Here is a 19,673-nt window from a genome sequence, read left to right as displayed (position 1 = left end):
GGACACACGCCGGGAGGGGTGCGGAGCACTGGACCAGGCCGTCAGGGAGAAAGCAAGGACTACCCACAGCCACTCGTCTCACTCGGTGGCGGGGTCGGCGGGGGGGCGTGGAGCACAGCCCGGAGGGAGCCCGGTCGTGCACACCCCATCGTGTCTCGGGGACTGTCGGGGTGAGGAGCACGAGAAGAGTGCAGAACCTGCGCGGCGGACACAGCGAGGTCAGCCGCGCTGCAAGGGACCCACAGGTGAGCCTCCACGGCGGGAACCTCTTTGCTGCGGGAGAGCGGACACGACTTCACCCCCCGCAGACCAGGGATAGCGGAGCACACACCCCCCATACGGAGAGCAGAGCGGACCCGTGGACACTGGGGGATTGCGGACGCCCTACATTGACGAGCCGACGACCGGGGAGAGCACGGGTGGTGTGCTCACTCCCGGGACGACGGGACACGACCCAGAGGTGACCACCTTCCAGGGGGACCAGCCTGCCACGAGGACGGGCCTGCCGGGCCGGCCTGGGTGTGGGCACCGGTGGACGGGCGCACCTACCAACGCGGGAAGGGTCCCCCCCCCCAACAATGGGTCGTCAAAAAGCGGCGGGGGCGCCACTGGCCTCGCACCTGTCTAGAATGACCGCATCAACATCCAAGGGACCCCCCCAACGCCACTGAGCCCGTCGCCGATGACCACACGTCCAGGAAACTTGATCAGGTCTTGGCAGCCATTGAACAATCTAGAGTGGCAATGGAGGGGAGGTTTGGCGAGTTGGCATCGGACCTGGGCCTCCTCCGTGACGACCACAGGAAACTGGTGGACAAAGTCGCGCACAGCGCACGCACCATCCAGACACTGGAACCGCAGGTGCAACAGCATGACAACACGCTCCAGGACCTCCAAACTCGGATAAAGACTCTAGAGGATAAGACTGACGACTTAGAAGGGCGCTCCAGGCGGAGCAACATTCGCATCGTGAATCTGCCGGAAGGAGTCGAAGAGCCTAACTCGATCAAATATATCACCGACTGGATAGCCTCATTCACTCCTGCGGACGCCCTCACAGCGTTCTTTTCTGTGGAGAGGGCCCACAGGGTACCGGCACGCAGACCGCAACCGGGCAGGCCTCCTCGCCCGTTCTTACTCAAGCTCCTCCATTATCGGGACCGAGACACTATCCTACGAGCAGCCAGACAACGGGGGCAGCTGCAGATAGAGGACAAACAGGTCATGTTGTTCCCGGACTACTCCCGGGCGGTCCAGCAGCGGCGAGCCACCTTCCTGGCGGTGAAACGCACACTGCGCCTGAGAAACATACAATACGCGCTCCTTTTCCCGGCCCGCCTCAAGATCATTCATGGAGGTGAGACGCACTTCCTCACGGACCCAGGAGAAGCGGCGACATGGGCGGAACAGCATGCACGGCACCCCGGGGACAGCCCCAGCCCGCGACCGAAGAGGACTCCCGGGCGCTCGGGTCGTCGACACCGAGGGGCCTCCTCCACGCAGATTGGTGCACGGACCGGCACTACCACCACCAGCTCCCCGGACCTCGCACAGATCATGGCGGAGCGTCGGCAGGCTCTCCAGGCGGTGGCCACTCTGAGCCCCCAGGACAGGGAAACAGATTCAGAGCATGGCCCCCACATCTTCAGTTCGGACGACGAAAGGAGTGCCACACCGGGGTCGCGGGAAGGCTCGGTGACACCCCCTGTGGTGACCCCCCAGACCGCGGACACTCACATCTAACAAGATGTCCACCGATCGGATCAGAAGGGAGACGGACACGCACGACCCTACGAATCGAACGACACAGAATAGCCAAAGAGCCCGACACGGGGCAGGACACTTATAGGCATTAACAATGTACGGGCAGCCGCCAGAGCGAGAGTCGGCAGCCACCAGAACCACCACCCCCACAGTTACGAACTAAAGTTTCACCATGATAACCAGTTTGGGCACATCGCCTCGCGCGATGCGCCCCCAGTATTGGGACTGTTCCCCACCGTTGTTACAGTTCACCCCCCCCCCCACCCTACATACTCCTTCCCCACCATTCCCGAAGCGGGCAAGGCGATCTTCACAGACGAGGCAGTACACAGATGGACGGTAGGTGGCGGGCGACGGCCGTGGGGTCCACAATACAACGAGGACGCATACACATGACTTCCCACAACATATCTCACGCCTCTCCTAACACAGACATACAATTCCTGACGCTAAATGTCCGGGGCATGCACACCACCCGCAAGCGATACTCTATTTATGACGGCGGGGGAAGTGGACCGGCTACGGAGAAAGTGGCGAGGCATAATATGTGCCACGACCTACTCCGCATTCGCCAGAGGCGCGCTAGTATGGATTAGGCCGGGGGTGCCATTCAAAGAGCAAGGCAGACTCGTAGACAGGGAGGGCCGGTATGCGATACGGACGGGACTGTTAGAGGGTCAACAACTACTGATAGGGAGTATATATGCCCCTAACACAGAACAGGAGGGCTTCTGGGGCAAACTCACACACACATTAGCACAACACACGTCGGTCCCATGGCTCCTGGGAGGTGATTACAATTGCACTCTGGATCCACACCTAGACCGCTCACACCCCCCGCAGGCCCACTCCTCCGCACACAAGCAAGCCGCAGACCTCCGCAGATGGGCAGCCAGATGGGGGTTAGCAGACATCTGGAGGACTCGCCACCCCACTACGAAACTCTACTCCTTCCATTCGATCCCACACGATCTGAGGGTCCGTTTAGATAGGTTCCTATGCTCAACGTCGCTTGTACCCATGGTACAGGACTCGAACTATCTGGGCAGAATAGTGTCAGACCACGATGCGCACACCGCGGTCCTCCGATGGAAGCCGCCTCACCCCCCGATTCCAACATGGAGGATGCCCCGGGAATGCCTCACAGACCCGGTATTCCGTCAAACCCTCGAGGAGTACATGCAGGGCCACTTCCGACGGAATGACAACACGGCTTCCACACGTTCGGTGGAGTGGGATGCATTTAAGGTGAGCGCCAGAGGCCACTGCATCCAGCAAGTAGTTGGGGTCAGGAGAGTGCTGGACAAGGCCTTGCAGAGGGCAGAGTCCCAGCTCATGGAGCTCTCGAAGAGGGTGGATCAGGGAGACGCTACAGCGGCGCAACTATCGGCGGCCAAATCCTCCCACGCGGAAACGTTACGAGACCTACGGAAATACAATTTTCGCGAGTACGCGGTAAGGACACACAGAGAGGGGAATAGGGCGGGGTCTCTCCTGGCTTGGTTGGCCAAACAAGATACAGCGCCACACCCTATCACAGAACTAATGACCCCAGACGGGCAGCTCAAATCCTCGCAGGCGGATATCCTACGCATCTTCCACGGGTACTACGCGACCTTATACCGGTCCCCACGGGTCGGACCTTCGAGAGACCTCGCCGGCTTCCTAGGCGGGTCGCTACTACCCAAGATTCCCCCCGCAATCGGAAAGGAACTAGACAAACAGATTAAACCGGTCGATGTGAAACAAGCGATTAAGGCCCTAGCCCGCGGAAAGGCGCCGGGTACAGACGGATTTCCGATCGAGTTCTACCACGCGTTCGCGACGCTGTTGGCGCCGCGACTGGTCTCCATATACGAAGAGGCGGTAACCCGTAAAATGCTCCCAGACTCGATGCGGACGTCGATTCTGGTGACCTTCCTGAAGCCTCACAGGGACCCCGTGCTCCCGGCGTCCTATCGACCGATAACACTCCTGAACACGGACTGCAAGATCCTAGGGAGAATCTTGGCGGAACGATACAGCCGGATCCTCCCAACACTGGTGCATCCAGACCAGTGCGGGTTTGTTCCCCGACGTAACACCTCACATAATTTACGCCGCCTCTTTCACGTCCAGGATCAGACGAAAGAACGATATCCCCGGGCTGCGTGCCTGGTCCTGGACCTGGACCTGGAGAAGGCGTTTGATACCCTGCTGTGGCCTTACCTATTCGAGGTCTTGCGTCATGTAGGTGTCGGGCCCGCGCTGCTGGCCTACACCCAGCTGCTGTACGGGGGCCTCACCTCCCGAGTGAGACTCGGCAAACTTGTATCGGCTCCATTCTCGGTGACCAGCGGGACCAGGCAGGGATGCCCCCTCTCTCCCCTCCTCTTCGCCCTGGCGATGGAGCCCCTGGCCATAAGGTTGCGACGGGAGGGGGAGGCATGGGGGATTCCCATAGGGGGCGTCACTCATTGTGTGTCGTTATATGCGGACGATCTCCTGATCTACGTCCGTGACCTATCGGCTGACCTCACGTCAATTTGGACGACACTGCAGGAGTACGGGGACACCTTGGGTCTCAGGGTTAGCTGGGAAAAATCATCCATCTTCCCTTTGGGTACTCATGTAGGACCTCTGACGATAACGCTAGGCGCTCAGACGTTGAAATGGGAGGGGACGCCCCCCAGATATTTGGGGGTGCGCCTATACCACTCCCCCAGAGACCTCTTCGAGGGAAACCACCAAAAGGCGCTGACTAGCCTGCGCTCAGCAGTGGGGTTCTGGAAGACGCTGCCATTAGCACCTATAGGGCGCGTCGCAATTGCAAAGATGATTATGGTACCGCGAATGCTCTACTACTTCGCAAACCTTCCTATAATCCCACCACGTGCGTTCTTTCGGGAACTAGACACGCTGTTAGCAGCCTTGATATGGGGAGGCGGCTGGCACAGAGTAGCGTTGCGCACACTGTACCTACCCACGACGGCCGGAGGCCTGGGAGCACCGTCCTTCGAATCATACTTTCTCGCGGTACAACTCCAGTGGCTGTCCCAGTGGACGGCGGAACGGCACGTGGAGGAGACGATCACGGGAGAAGGCAGACTGCCTCTGCCCGTGATCCGGCGAATGCTCTTGCCGGGTTCTAAACCAGTGCGCACGCATCCGCTTCAGGTCGCCATAGCCCGCCGATGCATGATGCAGATACACCGCATGTCAAAGGGCCGGCCAATATATTCCCCCCTACTCCCCCTGGTGGGTTTCCCCCAGCGGAATGGGTACTATACCGCGAGAGCCCTCCAAGTGTGGACGGACCACGGCGTCACAGAGATGGAGGCGTTGTTCCAAGAGGGGCAGTTGAGGACATACGCACAGCTGGTGGAGTGGTATGACCTCCCCCACGGACAATTCCTGAGGCACAGGCAAATACTGGAAAGTAGTGGCCGCTTCTGGAACCCACACAATGGGGAACCCCCGACGCATCCGGTGTTACACACAGTGCTGCGTATGGGAGCAGGCAGTCACCTAATCACCTGGCATTATAAAGCGATCCGGGAGCTGGCGGACGTCTCCCTGGACAAACTCCGGGAAACGTGGGAAGACGATGCAGGCCGAGTATTCAACGATGCGGAGTGGCGTAAAGCCCTGGAGTCCCCCAAAAATGTGTCCAGGAACGCGCGATTCAAAAATATTCAATTCAATATCCTCCACCGGGCCTATCTTACTCCGGACAAACTCCGCCGGTTTTACCCTGATACACGATTTGAATGCCCCCGCTGCCAACTGGTAGACGCCGATTTCAAGCATATGTTCTGGGCCTGTCCATCCATACAACTTTTCTGGGGAGAAGTGTACCAAACCGTTCGAGCTATGACCGAAATCCCAACAGCCACCACATGGGAGGAATGTGCGCTCGGGATATCCCCGAAGAAGAAAACCGCGAAGGTACAATGGAAGTTTATGTCCTTGGCCATGCTCCTCGCGAAGAGGAACATTGCGATGCATTGGAGGGCCCGGGAGGGGCCGTCTAGACTGGCATGGGCGGGAGCAGTGCTCAAGTGGGGAGCAGCAGAGGAGGAGCTGTTGAGGGAGGAGGAGGCGAAGGGCGCCCGTAAACACCCGATATCTACGGAATGGGCACAACTCCTCATCCTTTTTAAGCAAAAATACGCGTTGTGGGAGGTCCCGGACGCGACACAGCCCACCCCTCACGCCTCTCCTGCTTCCCCTGGCCGCACCGAACCGGTGGAGGACGCGGACGGCCCAGTAGGCAGGTAGCACATCTAGACGCGTGAGCGAGTACGGACCCAGCCCCCTGCGCCGCGACAAGCGACAATTGACAGACCTGATCCCCCCCCTCCCTCAGGTGAGCCCCAGGACACACCGCAAACACTCGCCATCGATTCATACACAATCTGCCACGAGAACTTCTCATTCGCCAGTCCCGCACCCTTCCCCCCCTCTCATACTTCACTTCCTACGCCCTTCCTCCCCCCCCCCCCTTCTTTTTCCCAGTTTGGGGGTTCCCCCCCCTCCCTAGGGCCCTTTCCAAGCCGCCCCGTAGGCGGCAGTTGCCCCAGTTGGCAGCTCACACGCCGTGGTCCTAGCTACATGACCTGACAGTACATCTGGGAAAGTAGGGAACGCTGCATAGACAAAGTTGGGGAGGCAGAGCTGACCCTGATAGAGACGGAAGCTGTAGACATTACTGTGCCGATATAGGCGGGGACCGGGCAGAGCACACTAGTGGGTGACACGTCTTACCGGTCATGACAGGAGACCTCGGCAACTAATGGACTACAGCACCCACCCACTATCGATCACGCAAAGGTTCATGATGATGTAATAAACTGATTGGCGCTTTTACCTGTGAAAGTACAATGTAACAAAATGCATGCAAAACCCTAATAAAAAAAATTTAATAAAAAAAAAATCATCGTCTTCCTTAGATAATGTTCAACTACTGCCATGCACTTTGAAAAGGTTTGTGGGTCCTACTTTGGGCCAAAAGGTAGCAATAAGTAGCATGGTGCATTGACACAGCTCGTCTCCCACTAGAAATCTTAGAAATTTCTTATGATGATGTGATATGGGAGTGTGAAAGTGTAGTGAAGGTCGATGGCGTATAGCCAATCATTTTTCCTTATGCAAGTTTATGAAAAGCCAGCATCCTTAATTTCTCTTCGGCGATAAACTTGCTGACAAAACACAGATCTAATATGGGTCAATAGTGTTTTGGCTTTTCTTTAGGACTAGAAAAAATACCCGAAGTAAACTCGCTCCATCTGCTGGTCTAATGGAACTATTTCTATTGCTCGCTTTCACAAAAGACAAGTTTCATCCTTCAGTAGAAACAGCTACTGTTTTGGTAAGGACAGTGGAACGGCCCTGAATTTAAAAAGGTATCCTTGCTGAGTGAACTCATATGTCCATGGTAAATAATTTACAATCTTCCAGGTAAGATGCCATGGTACCCCTACAAGAGTTGATAACTGTAATGGATGTTCTTCCAGGTTAGATGCCATGTCTTGGCCTTCAAGAATGGGTAACTGTAGGGGGGCGGTGTTAGGCCATTATTTATTTCTAGTGGAATTTCTTCTTCCCGACTGTGTGGTCTTCGTGGGAGTGATCTTTTATTTCTGATACCGTTTATGAAATTGCTGCTTTTGATATGGTGGCTGGTGTTGTTCAGGCTGATATCACTATCTCAGAGATTGAACCCTCTAATTAAATGAACTGTCTCTCTTAGGGCCTATACTGTTGTCTAAACAACTTCTTTTGTTCTTCCAGTTTAATTGCCTTTTGGGTTTCCAATTAATTCGAAACATCTCTTCTTCAGAATGTTGTCCGAAGATGTTGAACCAGAAAAAAAAGAGTACTTCATTATTTTCATCTGTACATGAGGCTTTAAGGATGACTGGCGTAGCCATGAAGTTCTCCTCTAGAAAATTCCATGGAAGTAGCTGGCAGCAGCAAGCTCAGCTGAGTCTACTGCTGCTCTGATTACCTGGTTGGAGACCAGAGATCCTTCCTTTAACATCCCCATAACATTTTGCTGCCAATGTTTAGGCATGTCTGAGACAAAAGATTGATTGCGATCCCATCTCTCTCTATGATACGTGCCCAGGAGAGCTATAGCACTAGCATTCCTTAAGTGTGTAGCAGCTGTGTGACACATTTTCCATTCTGTCGCATACAACCTCTTGCTCTCTCTCTTTCTTTTAGGTGGGGCAGCTGACTCTGGTGCAAAGGCCTGACTGCGGTAACTATGACTAAATTCGCTTTAGCATCAGCCCTAAGGCATTCTGGGTTTTACTGGAATGGTTTGAATTTCTTTAAAAGGTGAAGTGTCACCAGCTTAACTGACATTGTTGTTGTAAATTTCTCTTCTGGAAAGTCAAGCAGACCCGGGGGGAGAGGTAGAATAGGTGTGGGTGCTGCCTTGGTTGGCTGCAGGGTCTCCAGTAAAATGGATATTGCTGGCTAGGATGTCAAGCCTTGGTGCTCCTCTGGCACGGGATTGTTAAAACATCATCCACTAGAGAGACTCTGGATGGAGAATCAGGTAGTGAGATATTGGAGTATATGAAGAACGCAATGTGGTTCTATTTTCTCAGTGGAGACATGAATGTCGCTTTGGAGACTTTTCTTGGTGGTGAAACATTCAGAGGTGTTAGAGGTTCTGGACTGGATCCTCAAACAATATGATCAGTCTCAGCAGATGATATAAGAGTGGAGCAGGATCTGGTATAGGAACCAATCTAGAGCAGCCAAACGGAGGGATAGCTATCTTTTCTCCTCACCTTTCATTTGGAAAAGGCTATGAGTGTCTGAACAGGCAAAAGCCTTCGAAAAGCATGTTGAAAAGGAATGCCCAGATTGAACGGATGGAGACAATAATCAGACATTTGACGTTACCGGAGGTGGTGATGAGAACATCTGAAACTGACATCAACGAAGAATGTGCTGACGTCGAGCTAGGTTTCGGACAGTAACTGTGTCCATAGTGATCTGGGCCCTCTGGCTGTTTGCCGCAAGTGGGTCGACAAATTACCATGAGGTTATGCAGTCATCGGTAAGGTGTTCTTCCCACCATCGATCTTAAATGTTCCAATGCTGTAGACTCAGAACGTTTCCTGTGTTGAGGTAGAGTTGTAGTTGAACTATTTGTTCAGCATTGATGTTCTATGAGATTAAGAGTGGTGTTGATGCCACTTGTTCTCTTTTCTTTAGATATCCCTGTGTAGGAATATTTTTCAGAAGGTGTCAAACTAAGGGCTTGACTCAAAGTGTGGGAGCCTGGTAACTCCATCACAAATAAGACTTGTCTCCGTTCATCTTATTACAAGTGCATTATATCCCATTACAACTGTAACAAGGTGGACGGGATATCAATCCTGTCTGTGATGGAGAACCTATCTGCCAAAATCTAAATAAGGCCCTTAAAGCGGCAAGCCGGGAGGATGATGTTTCTAGCCTTTTCTTCTTTTTCTTCTCTTCTCTGCCCTTAAGTCCTACATCATGTTCCTGAGCCTGATGCCCTCCCTCCTTGAGTGTTCTCTTAGACTTTTTTTCAAATAAATGCCACAGTCTTTGACTGAGTGAGAGGCAGGGAAGCAACAACACACACCATCTTTCAAATGAATGGCACTTGGAGAAAAGCGATTGCATTCTGACTAAAAATAACAGTCCGAGCTAGGAGAAAAAAAACAATTCCCTCGACAGATGATATTATAAACGTTGAGCGAAAGAGAGAAATGATTTCCTGACAAGCAAAATTAAGATTTTCAGAGGTGTTAATCCTCACAGGTGTTCAGTGATCTTTCTCTAAAAAAACAGAAAAATTATCTGCCTCTGAGAGGCAACTGACAATACAATACATTGTGATAAAAGAAGGCTTCCAGGTTCTAAAAGGGATATGTAATTTTCTGCTCTATTCCTAAGAAAAGCCTACCCAAGCTCCATTTTTATCTTCATGTACACTATGTTTGAATGTTTTTGCATGTCAGACTCTGCAATTCAGTTGTAAATAGACGATCTGAGCATTCAGTAGAAAAATGGCACCTCTAATAAACTTCCAATATATATATATAACTATACATAAACACACGAATTAAGACATTTTGTGATGTTATTTCCATGAAAGAAAAACTATGTAGAAAGGTATTCCGGGGTCAACACACAAAGTTGGGAATTATTCAATTGACCATAAGTGAAGATCCTATATTGAAAACTTCCAACTCAAAAAGTGGAACGCATGGTCCAAGTATGAAGTAACGTTGTTGAGTCTGGTGAGCTGTCACACAAGAGGGAATGGTTTTGTATGTCACATCATCGCTATGCCACAGGCCATTCATAGATGCTCAAAAGAAGACATGAGGAATGCCACAAAATATGTGGCATGCAATTGAGCCAGATTACCGCAGGTGGATGTTTTGGCTGTGGTTGCAGTGCAGTTCCGTGCTGCAAATGCCCACTCAGTGTTTGATCTTTTACAGTACAGTGTTATGGTTGACAGTGTTAAAGGCGAAGGAAAAAAGGCGCGCTTGCTGCCCTTAATCAATCACAAACTGTGGTATTTTCCTCATGTTAGCCAGGAGGTTTACATTACCTCTAGCTGCAAGGAATCCAAAAATATGGTCTTGTCTCATGTACTATTGATGTTGTCTTGCCCCCATCCCCTTCCATCATCTTGTTGGGAAACTGAAGGTTAGTTATGGTCCAATAACCAGTATATTTAGATCAGCAGATGTTTTTTTCAAGGGAGGGGAAATGATGGTATGTTTCAAAGACAGTGAAAAGCCAAACTGATCATCTGTGAAGCATAAGAGCCCCCTTTAACCAGCCTACCAGCATGAACAGTATTAAATCAGCAGAGGTTAGAGCACAGCCAAGAAACAGTGGATCTGTTTGGACCGTATTATAATGAGCCAAACAAAATAAATCAGGCATTCTTCCTCATGACTTCCATAAATGGGATGCATTGCTGAAGAGGTCTGTTGTGTCGGTCTCTCTTTTTCACCCACAAAGATCTTAAAAACTCCCTCTTTCTTCTCCAACCTGTGTCTGTACAGTCTCTCTTTCCCACGTCACCCCCATGCTGAACTCACTTTGATCAGTTTATTCTCCAATAACTGTTACTGCATATTAACAGCTGTAATACAGTAAAGCAAAACTGCTTGTGTGTGTCAGAATGGTGCTTTATGAATACACATACAAATAAATAAAAAGTTAATAAATTTCGACCGTTAGGCTAAAGAGCAAAACATTTCTTACCCACCAGTCTAAATAAAACCATCACTGACAAACGCAATATTTCTTCCCTTATAAATACAGCATGTAAAATGTTAAAAGCAATAACATATTGCGTTTTCACTCACCACCTGGGCTCCAAACTGATGTTCCACAGTTCCCAGCAAGGATTCTAAAACGTTACGGTCAGCTGAAAGATGATAGAAAGACATTTCACTTCTAGTATGCTGGGGATAAAGCCTGGATTCTGATGATTGTTTCACTGTCTCCAACAATAATGATATTATATGAGAATTTCACATATAACAAATGAATTAAGAAAGCAGCATAATGTTGCAATGCAAGGCACTGGTCTGTTAGCTCTAGAGCAGACAAAATAGCTGAGCTGTGGTAGGGAAACACAAGCTTCACAAAAACATGAACTTGCTGGAATCTGATCAGCTGTGTACACCAAACGACAAGAATAAAAGAAAAAAATAACTTGGCCATGTCAGAAAATGGATATGAGACAGCTTTTCGAATTTTGGTAGGGACACTGAAGGGAAGCTCTGATGAACAAGGAGAAATCTCGCCTCCTAGTTACTGAACCTAACAAGATTATTAGCATTAATCGGACCCATGAGAAAGAAGTGAGTGTGCAGAAGGAGCACAGGTTTTTTTCCAGCTTTGGTAAAACCCTCAAGAAAGAGAAGTGAATCGTTGGTGAGACTCGACCGGCATTCCAAACAAAAGAATAAGATAAAACAGCGTGGGTATATTTTTGGTTTTGCTAAGAATGCAATTACCTCCAGAGTTGCACTTTACTTCGGACCTAAGGCACAGCTGTAGCAGCAAAATCGGGACTACTCTTTTTGGTATAAGGGGGCCTTCAAGATATGGTAATTTAAGAATTTGGCGGTGACAATAAAGAGCAAATGTCTGTGTAGCGACCTATAAGTCTGCATGTAGGTAGAGAGAGAAAAAAAAATGTGTGAATAGTAGAGCACCTGGGAGAGAGGGCGGTAAAGAGTTAAAGAGACCCTTTTGAAGAGTACCACTGCAGCTATATTACTGGAGGGAGAAGGCTTGGTTTGTTGCAAATCAGATGCTCCTGACTGGTGAGGAAAGAGAAAATACAACGCAGGTTCCCCACAAGCAGGGTGAACAGGACCTCCATCATGCAGAGACAAACATGGAGCGCAGCTATGTCAAAACTGAGCCGCCAGGAAGTATTTAGGACTAACTACCATGAGAAGCAATCTCTCACTTTACCCATGTGCTAGAAACCCACTTGGCACCTTGAGGGAAAAAGAGTACAAGGTCTAAGATTGAAGGCCTGATTTAGAGTTTGGTGGAGGGGTACTCTGTCACAAACTTGATGGATATCCCATCAGCATTATTACAGGTGCCATAGGATATAATGCTCTTACTATATGGCAAACAGATATCCTTCATAATTGTGACTGAGTGCCCATCTGCCAAACTCTAAAACAGCCATAAATTCTCACAACAACCCAGTGATTGGGACACTCCACAACTGAACCAATTATTTCTTGGTAAGCACTGATGCTTCACCTTTGAATACTTTGTACAGAGGTTGTTAGACCTGTCAGCCCTTCGGTGGTTCCCTCCTCTATTCCTTTCTTTTTGTCCCTTCCTTTCCTCATTTCTTTTTCCTGTCCACTATATTTTTTTATCTGGTGGTAACGTAGAGGCCCTGGGTGCCCATCTTCACTAATTGGGGATGAGGCGCAAGGTGCTCCTATAAAATGGAGGGTGAATGACATCTCCCCTACAAAATGGTGGCCCTAACTGTCACCTCTGAACCTGGGCCATAGGCTGACAGGGGGGATTCCAGAACCTTCTGGGTCCCTCTGGCTAGTCAGGGCCCAGGCTATATATAGGGGTGAGGGGCGGCGGCCATTTTAGAGAGGTGGTGTGAGGTTAGGAGGCAGGCACTTGCGTGGGGAGGTGGGCGCACAAAAAGGAGTGATTGACTGTCCTTTGGGACAGCTATTACCCCCCCCTGGTTGACACCGCCCTCTATCTGGTGACCTGACCCGGCTGGTAACCTCTGTCCTCGGGGAACGAGTAGACAAGTAGGGCAAATCGCCTAGTCAGGACCCCTGTGGGACACCAAGATAAGGAGCTCCCTTCAGCATTCCATTGCCCCCTGCCACGGTGATTCCCCGTAACCCTTGAACGCCCAAACCTTGAGACTGTCTGCTGTATTGAGGTGGGAGAGTGTTCAGCGCCACAGACCCAGGGGTGCTGGCTGCGTAGATGGTTTGTTCCTGCGTTGTAGATCGAGGCTTTCCTGAGGAGAATCGCTGACCCAGTGACTGGAGGCGCGGCCCTCTGAGTGAGAGAGGCGTCGCCGAGGCTTCCTGCGGGCCGCGCCAGGGCGAAGCTGATCACTCGTATCACCTGACAGGGGCGGGCTGCCAAACGCCGCCCCCGCCGTAGTTCCATTGGTTGGTTGGGCCGCGCCCCCGCCGGAGTGTCGTGGGCGGGCGCGGGCCTCGGCACCTGTGAGGAGAGCCTGAAATCCAGCGGAGCTCCCCGGCCACGTCTGGCCCGTCCGGGAGCCCCGCGCCTTCCCCTTCGACCCGGATATCGCCGGGAGGGAGCCAAAGTGAGCGCGTTCAGACCCGCGAGGGTCCAAGTATCAGGTAACCCCTGGGGGAGGCGGGCGGAAGGCCGAAGTGAGGCCCAGGACTCGCCCCTCCCCCGGGGTAGTGCTACGTAAGCCGGGGGTGCCTACCCGACACCCGAGGAAGGAGTAAACTGGTCCACGCCCCTGCCTGGTGCAGGACCTTTGGCCCCAACCCCCCTCAAAGCGCCCGTTTCAATCTGTTGTATTCCTCCGCCCTGGTTGTGGGGCCTCATGTAATGCGCTATGGCAAGCGACCAGAGTAAGAAGCGCTAGTGAGTCACCAGGTTTAGCGTGAGGGAAGGAATTAGAATCCTGAGGCGCTAGTGATCTACCAAGGATGGCGCTGGGTCCACCTGTCATATTTTGAAGCAGAATTTAGTGCTGTGGGTGGCGCTAGGTTGATAGGGCCTGGTTTTTCAGCGCAAGCAATGCTAAGTGCGGCCTTGTAATTAATGCTTATCTTGACAGTGCAATGTTCATGCTATGTGTTGCATATTATTTATTGACCCTATTTAAAGTAGTGCAATGCTAAGTGTGGCCTTGTAATTAATGCTTATCTTGACAGTGCAATGTTCATGCTATGTGTTGCATATTATTTATTGACCCTATTTAAAGTAGTGCAATGCTAAGTGCGGCCTTGTAATTAATGCTTATCTTGACAGTGCCATGTTCATGCTATGTGTTACATATTATTTATTGACCCTATTTAAAGTAGTGCAATGCTAAGTGCGGCCTTGTAGTTAATGCTTATCTTGACAGTGCAATGTTCATGCTATGTGTTGCATATTATTTATTGACCCTATTTAAAGTAGTGCAATGCTAAGGGCATTAATTATTTAATTATTTAATGTCCTGAAGAGAAAAGAAAAGAATAGACCAGAAATAAGGGAAGATAAAGGTTTTCCAACTTTCTCAGCTTCCTGGTGTAGCGTCATTTTTGGTGGTGGTGCGCTGGAGTGCGAGATGAGTGTGGTGCAAGCACGAAACGCGAACGAGTATAGGCCTTTCCCCTTATGCCAAGCTACCCCCGGATCTTAGGTCCAACAACCCAGTGATTGGGACACTCCACAACTGAACCAATTATTTCTTGGTAAGCACTGATGCTTCACCTTTGAATACTTTGTACAGAGGTTAAATGATTACTTTTATTAAATGTTTGGGGGATCAAAGACGCAACAATACAAACACCACAACACAGTTAAATAACATACAATTTAGTGCACAAATTGATTTAGTAAAATTGGTTGTGAGGAATAAATATACTGGTGAAGTGGGGATTATAGCTCATTAATGTATGGCTACCAAAATGTCTTTACCAAATAAAGTGCCTCCTAAAAAATTAGCACATCTATATTAGTTACTAGAGGGGTGCAGCACATCAGTGTTTACAAACCGGTGTGGTTGAAATGAAATAAGCGGCCTTGGTAGATGAACAATTTTTTGGTGAGTAGGTTTTAAGCTCTTAAGATATAAATACTATCCAGAAGCGTTATAAAATGGAATCCAACGTCCACAGGCAGCCACGAAACGCAAGGAAAAATGGCACACTTCATCTGCATAACTTACTCTGTGTGGAAAACAGAGCCAAACGCTCAATATGATTGGAGCGTTAGGTCCTATGAGGAATGTCACCTTTAGGGCTTTAATACATTAGATCATGCCAGAGCAGGCAAAGACAGCAGTTGGACCACAGAATGGCCAAAACAATAAATCTGGGAACCCAGATAGAAAAATATGAAAAGGACAGCGATTCCTTCATGAAACCTAGTGTTAAATTCCTTAGGCATTTGGAGTTAGGTCAATTTGGTAATACAATCGCCTATGATAATTTGGAAATGTAGTAGGCAACTGTAATACCTGCCACAGTATTGGGGAAACCCCAAAAATTCAGTACTGCAGATTGCTCAAATTATTTTTGTCACAGTCAATAACTTAATTTTTCATTTGAACAGATTTGTAATACAAAGGTGCTACAGGTTTGGGAAGTGAAGCGGTGCAGTGCTGATGTGAATCAAATGACAAAAGGCATAGTAGAGCACAAGGCAGGTATGTACAAACAACGCTGGTGGTCAGGATGCTTTCAAGGGCTCATAGGGGACTGAGTACTTCAGTTTTTCCAGGTACATTGTTCCGATTCAAAATTGAGATAGTCCAAGGTTATGAGGATGTCAATGTTTCGTCTACAAAGTGTGATATACACAGGGTTATCACCAGGACGGAGTCAACAACATTTAGCACGTAGTACATCTACAGGACAAAACGAGGGCCAAGAGTCAAGCTGTTTAAAGGCGCATTGAAAGCGAGTCCAGATGCAGTAAAAAAATCTTACCTTTTTGTAAAAAGTAAAGTCTGTGGCAATTAATGCAACGTTTCCAAATTAGAATATCAATGGCAGAGCTTAATAAATAAATAACGGCAAGCTGTTATCTGTAGTGGGTAGAATGAAACTGCAGGAAGGGAAGAAACAATGATCAATCCAAACTTACCAATTAGAGGCAAGTAACAAAGATGAATGAATTGGTGGTAGAACATGGGAAAATGCAGAGATACTAAACTGCAAGTAAGGAAATTACTAGCACCACGTGCACTGAAGATGTGGGTCACAGCGAATTAACTCACCAAGTATAACAGAAACAATTGTCAATTTAATTAAATCGGGTGCATACAAGCATCACTCGGTAAAGGTAATGAAAATCACAGCTGTGTCAAGTGTGGGGGAAAAATTAAGGACCATGCTCAGGAAACGGTGCTGAAGCGGTAGGTCAGAAAAAATGAATTCACCAATTACACTGAAACAGTTCTCGCAATAGATCGGCGATATACAAGCTTTACTCTATCTAGGCAATAGAAAAACAAACCTACAGTGTCATGAGCAAGAACAATTATGGACCACGTTGACGGAATCCAATAAAAGTATTTGAATACTGATGAAATGCTTGCCATGGAGTGTAGAAGACACTGTGTTGAAGGCAGAACTGGGTTACCACTGTCTTGATGTAACCCTGAATGCTTAAGGAATTTAACCCAAGGCAAAGTAGGCAAAAAAGTAGGTAAGGCTAAAGGAGCGATCACATAAGAAGATAGGTGGACAGGCTGGTTCCGCCCTAGTAGTCAAGTGCTGCTCCAGGCGGGCGTCTTGAGAGGAGATACAGGAAACTGAGGTTTAAAGTGCCCCAACAGTCAACTACTGATGAATATTGTCTTTCCGTTGTTGGTATTTTCCACCCCAAACAACCTACAGCCTAACAGGATCTAGAACAGTAAGTTAGTCTACAGCAAAGTAACTCATAGGTACAAACCACAATAACCTGAACAAAATAAAAGGAGATTTGCCTTCAGGTAAGTAATCCCTTGTGCATGGATTCCACTATAGATTATAATTCAATGTTTGTGTCCACGTAATATTACTGATGATGATAGACAGGAGGCCCTGCAGAGCCCTCGGTAGGTGGCAGTTCAAGCGCATTTCTATCTGGTTCAGCTTTGAGTTCTTCATCACTCCTACTACTCAAGGACCAAGTTGGTGGCAATTGGGAGGACAACCTCTTCGATACGCCTGAGGGGCTGTGGCAGGGAGGGCACTTTATTTCATATTCTTTGGGAATGCCCTGTGATACATATTGGAGTGGGATGACTCTGACATTGGCAGCTGTGTTGGCCCAGGAGGTACCTATAGACAGTAAATGGCTCTTGTTGATGTTCTCGGGCCAGACAATATGGCCTAAGTATCAAAATATTTGGTTGGCGATGGCGGTAGGGGTGACAAAAAGGAACATAGCCAGGGGTTGGGGCTCAGTAACTCCGGACTTATTCTCTGACTGGAAGACAGACCTGGATTGGTGCCTGTGGGAAGAAAAAATAATTTATCAAAGAAAAGGCTGCCTGAGGAAGTGTGAAAAGATCTGGGTAGCATGGAAAGCCTATAGGGGATTTTAATGTTCATAGGGAGGGTGGGGGTAGGGTTTGGGTCTTGTCCAAGGAACGCTCAAGGGATTTCGTAGTGTGACTACTACACTGATCTACGAGGTTGGTCTCTGCTTTTTGTACTGTTGATACTATGTTATTCGTCATGTCCATATGTACATTCTACTGTGCTGAGCATGTCTGAAATAAAAAGAATAATAATAAAAAAAGAAATACTACTGAATATCAACGCAGTTTAGAAAAAGAGCCAAAACATTTCTGTTTTGCTAGGGATAGTTTATTTTTTTATGGGATCTTAACATTCATAACTTGTAGACTGATTGACAAAAAATGAAATTTCTGGCTTTTTTAGCTGGTTTTCTTCCCAGTATTATTAGGTTTTATCCTTATTCCATCCTTATGTAGTGTTGTCTGTCTTCCTCTACGGTCAGCGCCTACATATCCAGTTGTGGGTGATGGCTCGCACTTCATGAATGATTAAATAAATGAATATGATCCCTTCCTCCATGTTTTCAGGTACTGAAAATAATTGTCAAGGGTCCAGAAGTGGGTCCCAGGCTCATTGTGTCGCTGTATTCAACCTAGGCTTGCTGATGAGGGGTAATGCCCCGAAACCTGTCCCAGTATGCTTGTTTCGGGTCCAGGGAGAACTTGGCTTGGCTGTTCGGGCTGGATTGTTGCCGTGAGGTACAGGGCCAAGATAGATTTGCATATGGCTGGGTCTAAACTGGGGTGGCATGGTGAGCAAAAGAACAATGGATTTAACCCAAATCTCTTGACTGGGGTAAATGTCCCCTGTCCCTGGCCAGGGTACTTCTCTCTAAGGCGCGCAGCTCCACCAGAGTGCCTCTGTCTCCTGCTCCACCCCGCCCCCAGTTCGAGGTCGACGCAGTGCCTGCCCGGATTTCCTGGTATCTCGTGTTTTCATCTGTATTCCTTCTGTAATTCAGTTTTTGATTTCCTGGTCATCACTTGCACCCTTATTCCTTCTGTATTCTGTTACTGATTTCCTGGTTTTCTCTTGTGCTTTACTGGTATTCCGGCTGCATTATTAATCTTGTATTTCTCTCTTCACCTGCTTTTGCCCTTGTTTGGTGCCCCCCTGCCCCTTACCGCCGCCCATCTCTTTCCCTCTCTCTCCCCGCCGCTGCTCCCCCGTGGCCCCTCCCTCCGCCGGTTCCCGCTCCCGCGTCCGTCCCCCTCCCCTATTTAATGGCCACCGCTGCGCGGCCATGCAGCGGGCATGCCAAAGGTGCACCAAAGGCAAGCCCGTATGCACCCGTCCGCGACCCGACCAGAGCCAGGACCCCTGGTCTGCCGGCCCGCCTGCACTACACCTCCTAGGATCTCCACGAACTCAATGTAGGCAAGAACATAAACTGCAAGCTCTCCTCACCCCTCGACACCCACAGACCCTTCACCTGCCGGAACTGCCACCATTCCTTCACCTCCACCAAGACCCAGGACCCTCCACCTCCCTCCAGCAACAACTCCACCGCATCCCAAACCCTGAGATGCATCCTCTTCAATGTTTGCTCCCTCCACAAACACTCCACAGAAATCTGGGACCTCCTGGACAGCACCGCCCCGGACATCGCCTTCCTCACCGAAACCTGGACGAATGCCACCTCCGGCCCAGACATCGCGATCACGATCGCCATCCCTGAAGGATACAAGTTCAACCGGAAGGATCACACCAACTGCCACGGAGGCGGCATCACCATCGCTCACAAGACCCATCTCCGGTTGAGCACCTTTCCAGACGGGCCCACAGACCTGATGAAACACCTTAGTTTCAAGATCCACACCAACCCGTCGTCCACCCTCTGAGGCACCCTCATTTACAGACCCCGCACTCCTTTCTCTTGTGGAAATATGGATTTTTATGATCAGTTATGTCCCCTATCTTGGACCCCAACGGTTTCATGTATAAATCATAAGTACATGTATGATCCCTCCAGTTCCAGTTATGAAGACGCAAACACATGTGCGTCCACCGTCAACATGTCCTCTTTCAGATCCGCCATGAATGGGCCGGATATTCCATTCCTAAGTATGAAAGGCCACCGGCTTTATATGGTTCATTTATCCCATTTTACAGTCCAGGCGAGTAGGC

General features: G+C 49.4%; 1 protein-coding gene across 2 annotated transcripts in view; it reads right to left on the bottom strand.

The window, feature by feature from the left end:
- Positions 1 to 19,673, bottom strand: part of ANKRD13A (ankyrin repeat domain 13A) — a 350,794-nt gene that overhangs the window by 194,007 nt on the left and 137,114 nt on the right. For both annotated transcript variants that reach the window (XM_085636228.1, XM_085636229.1), the window contains one exon: positions 11,127 to 11,188. In XM_085636228.1, coding sequence (XP_085492354.1) covers positions 11,127 to 11,188 — 62 coding nt within the window. The remainder of the gene's footprint in view (positions 1 to 11,126; positions 11,189 to 19,673) is intronic.

This window comes from Triturus cristatus, chromosome 11 (assembly GCF_964204655.1).
Source record: "Triturus cristatus chromosome 11, aTriCri1.1, whole genome shotgun sequence".
NCBI classification, from domain to species: Eukaryota; Metazoa; Chordata; class Amphibia; order Caudata; family Salamandridae; genus Triturus; species Triturus cristatus.
Note: the sequence above shows the minus strand (reverse complement) of the source record. Positions and strands in the feature narration are given on the sequence as shown.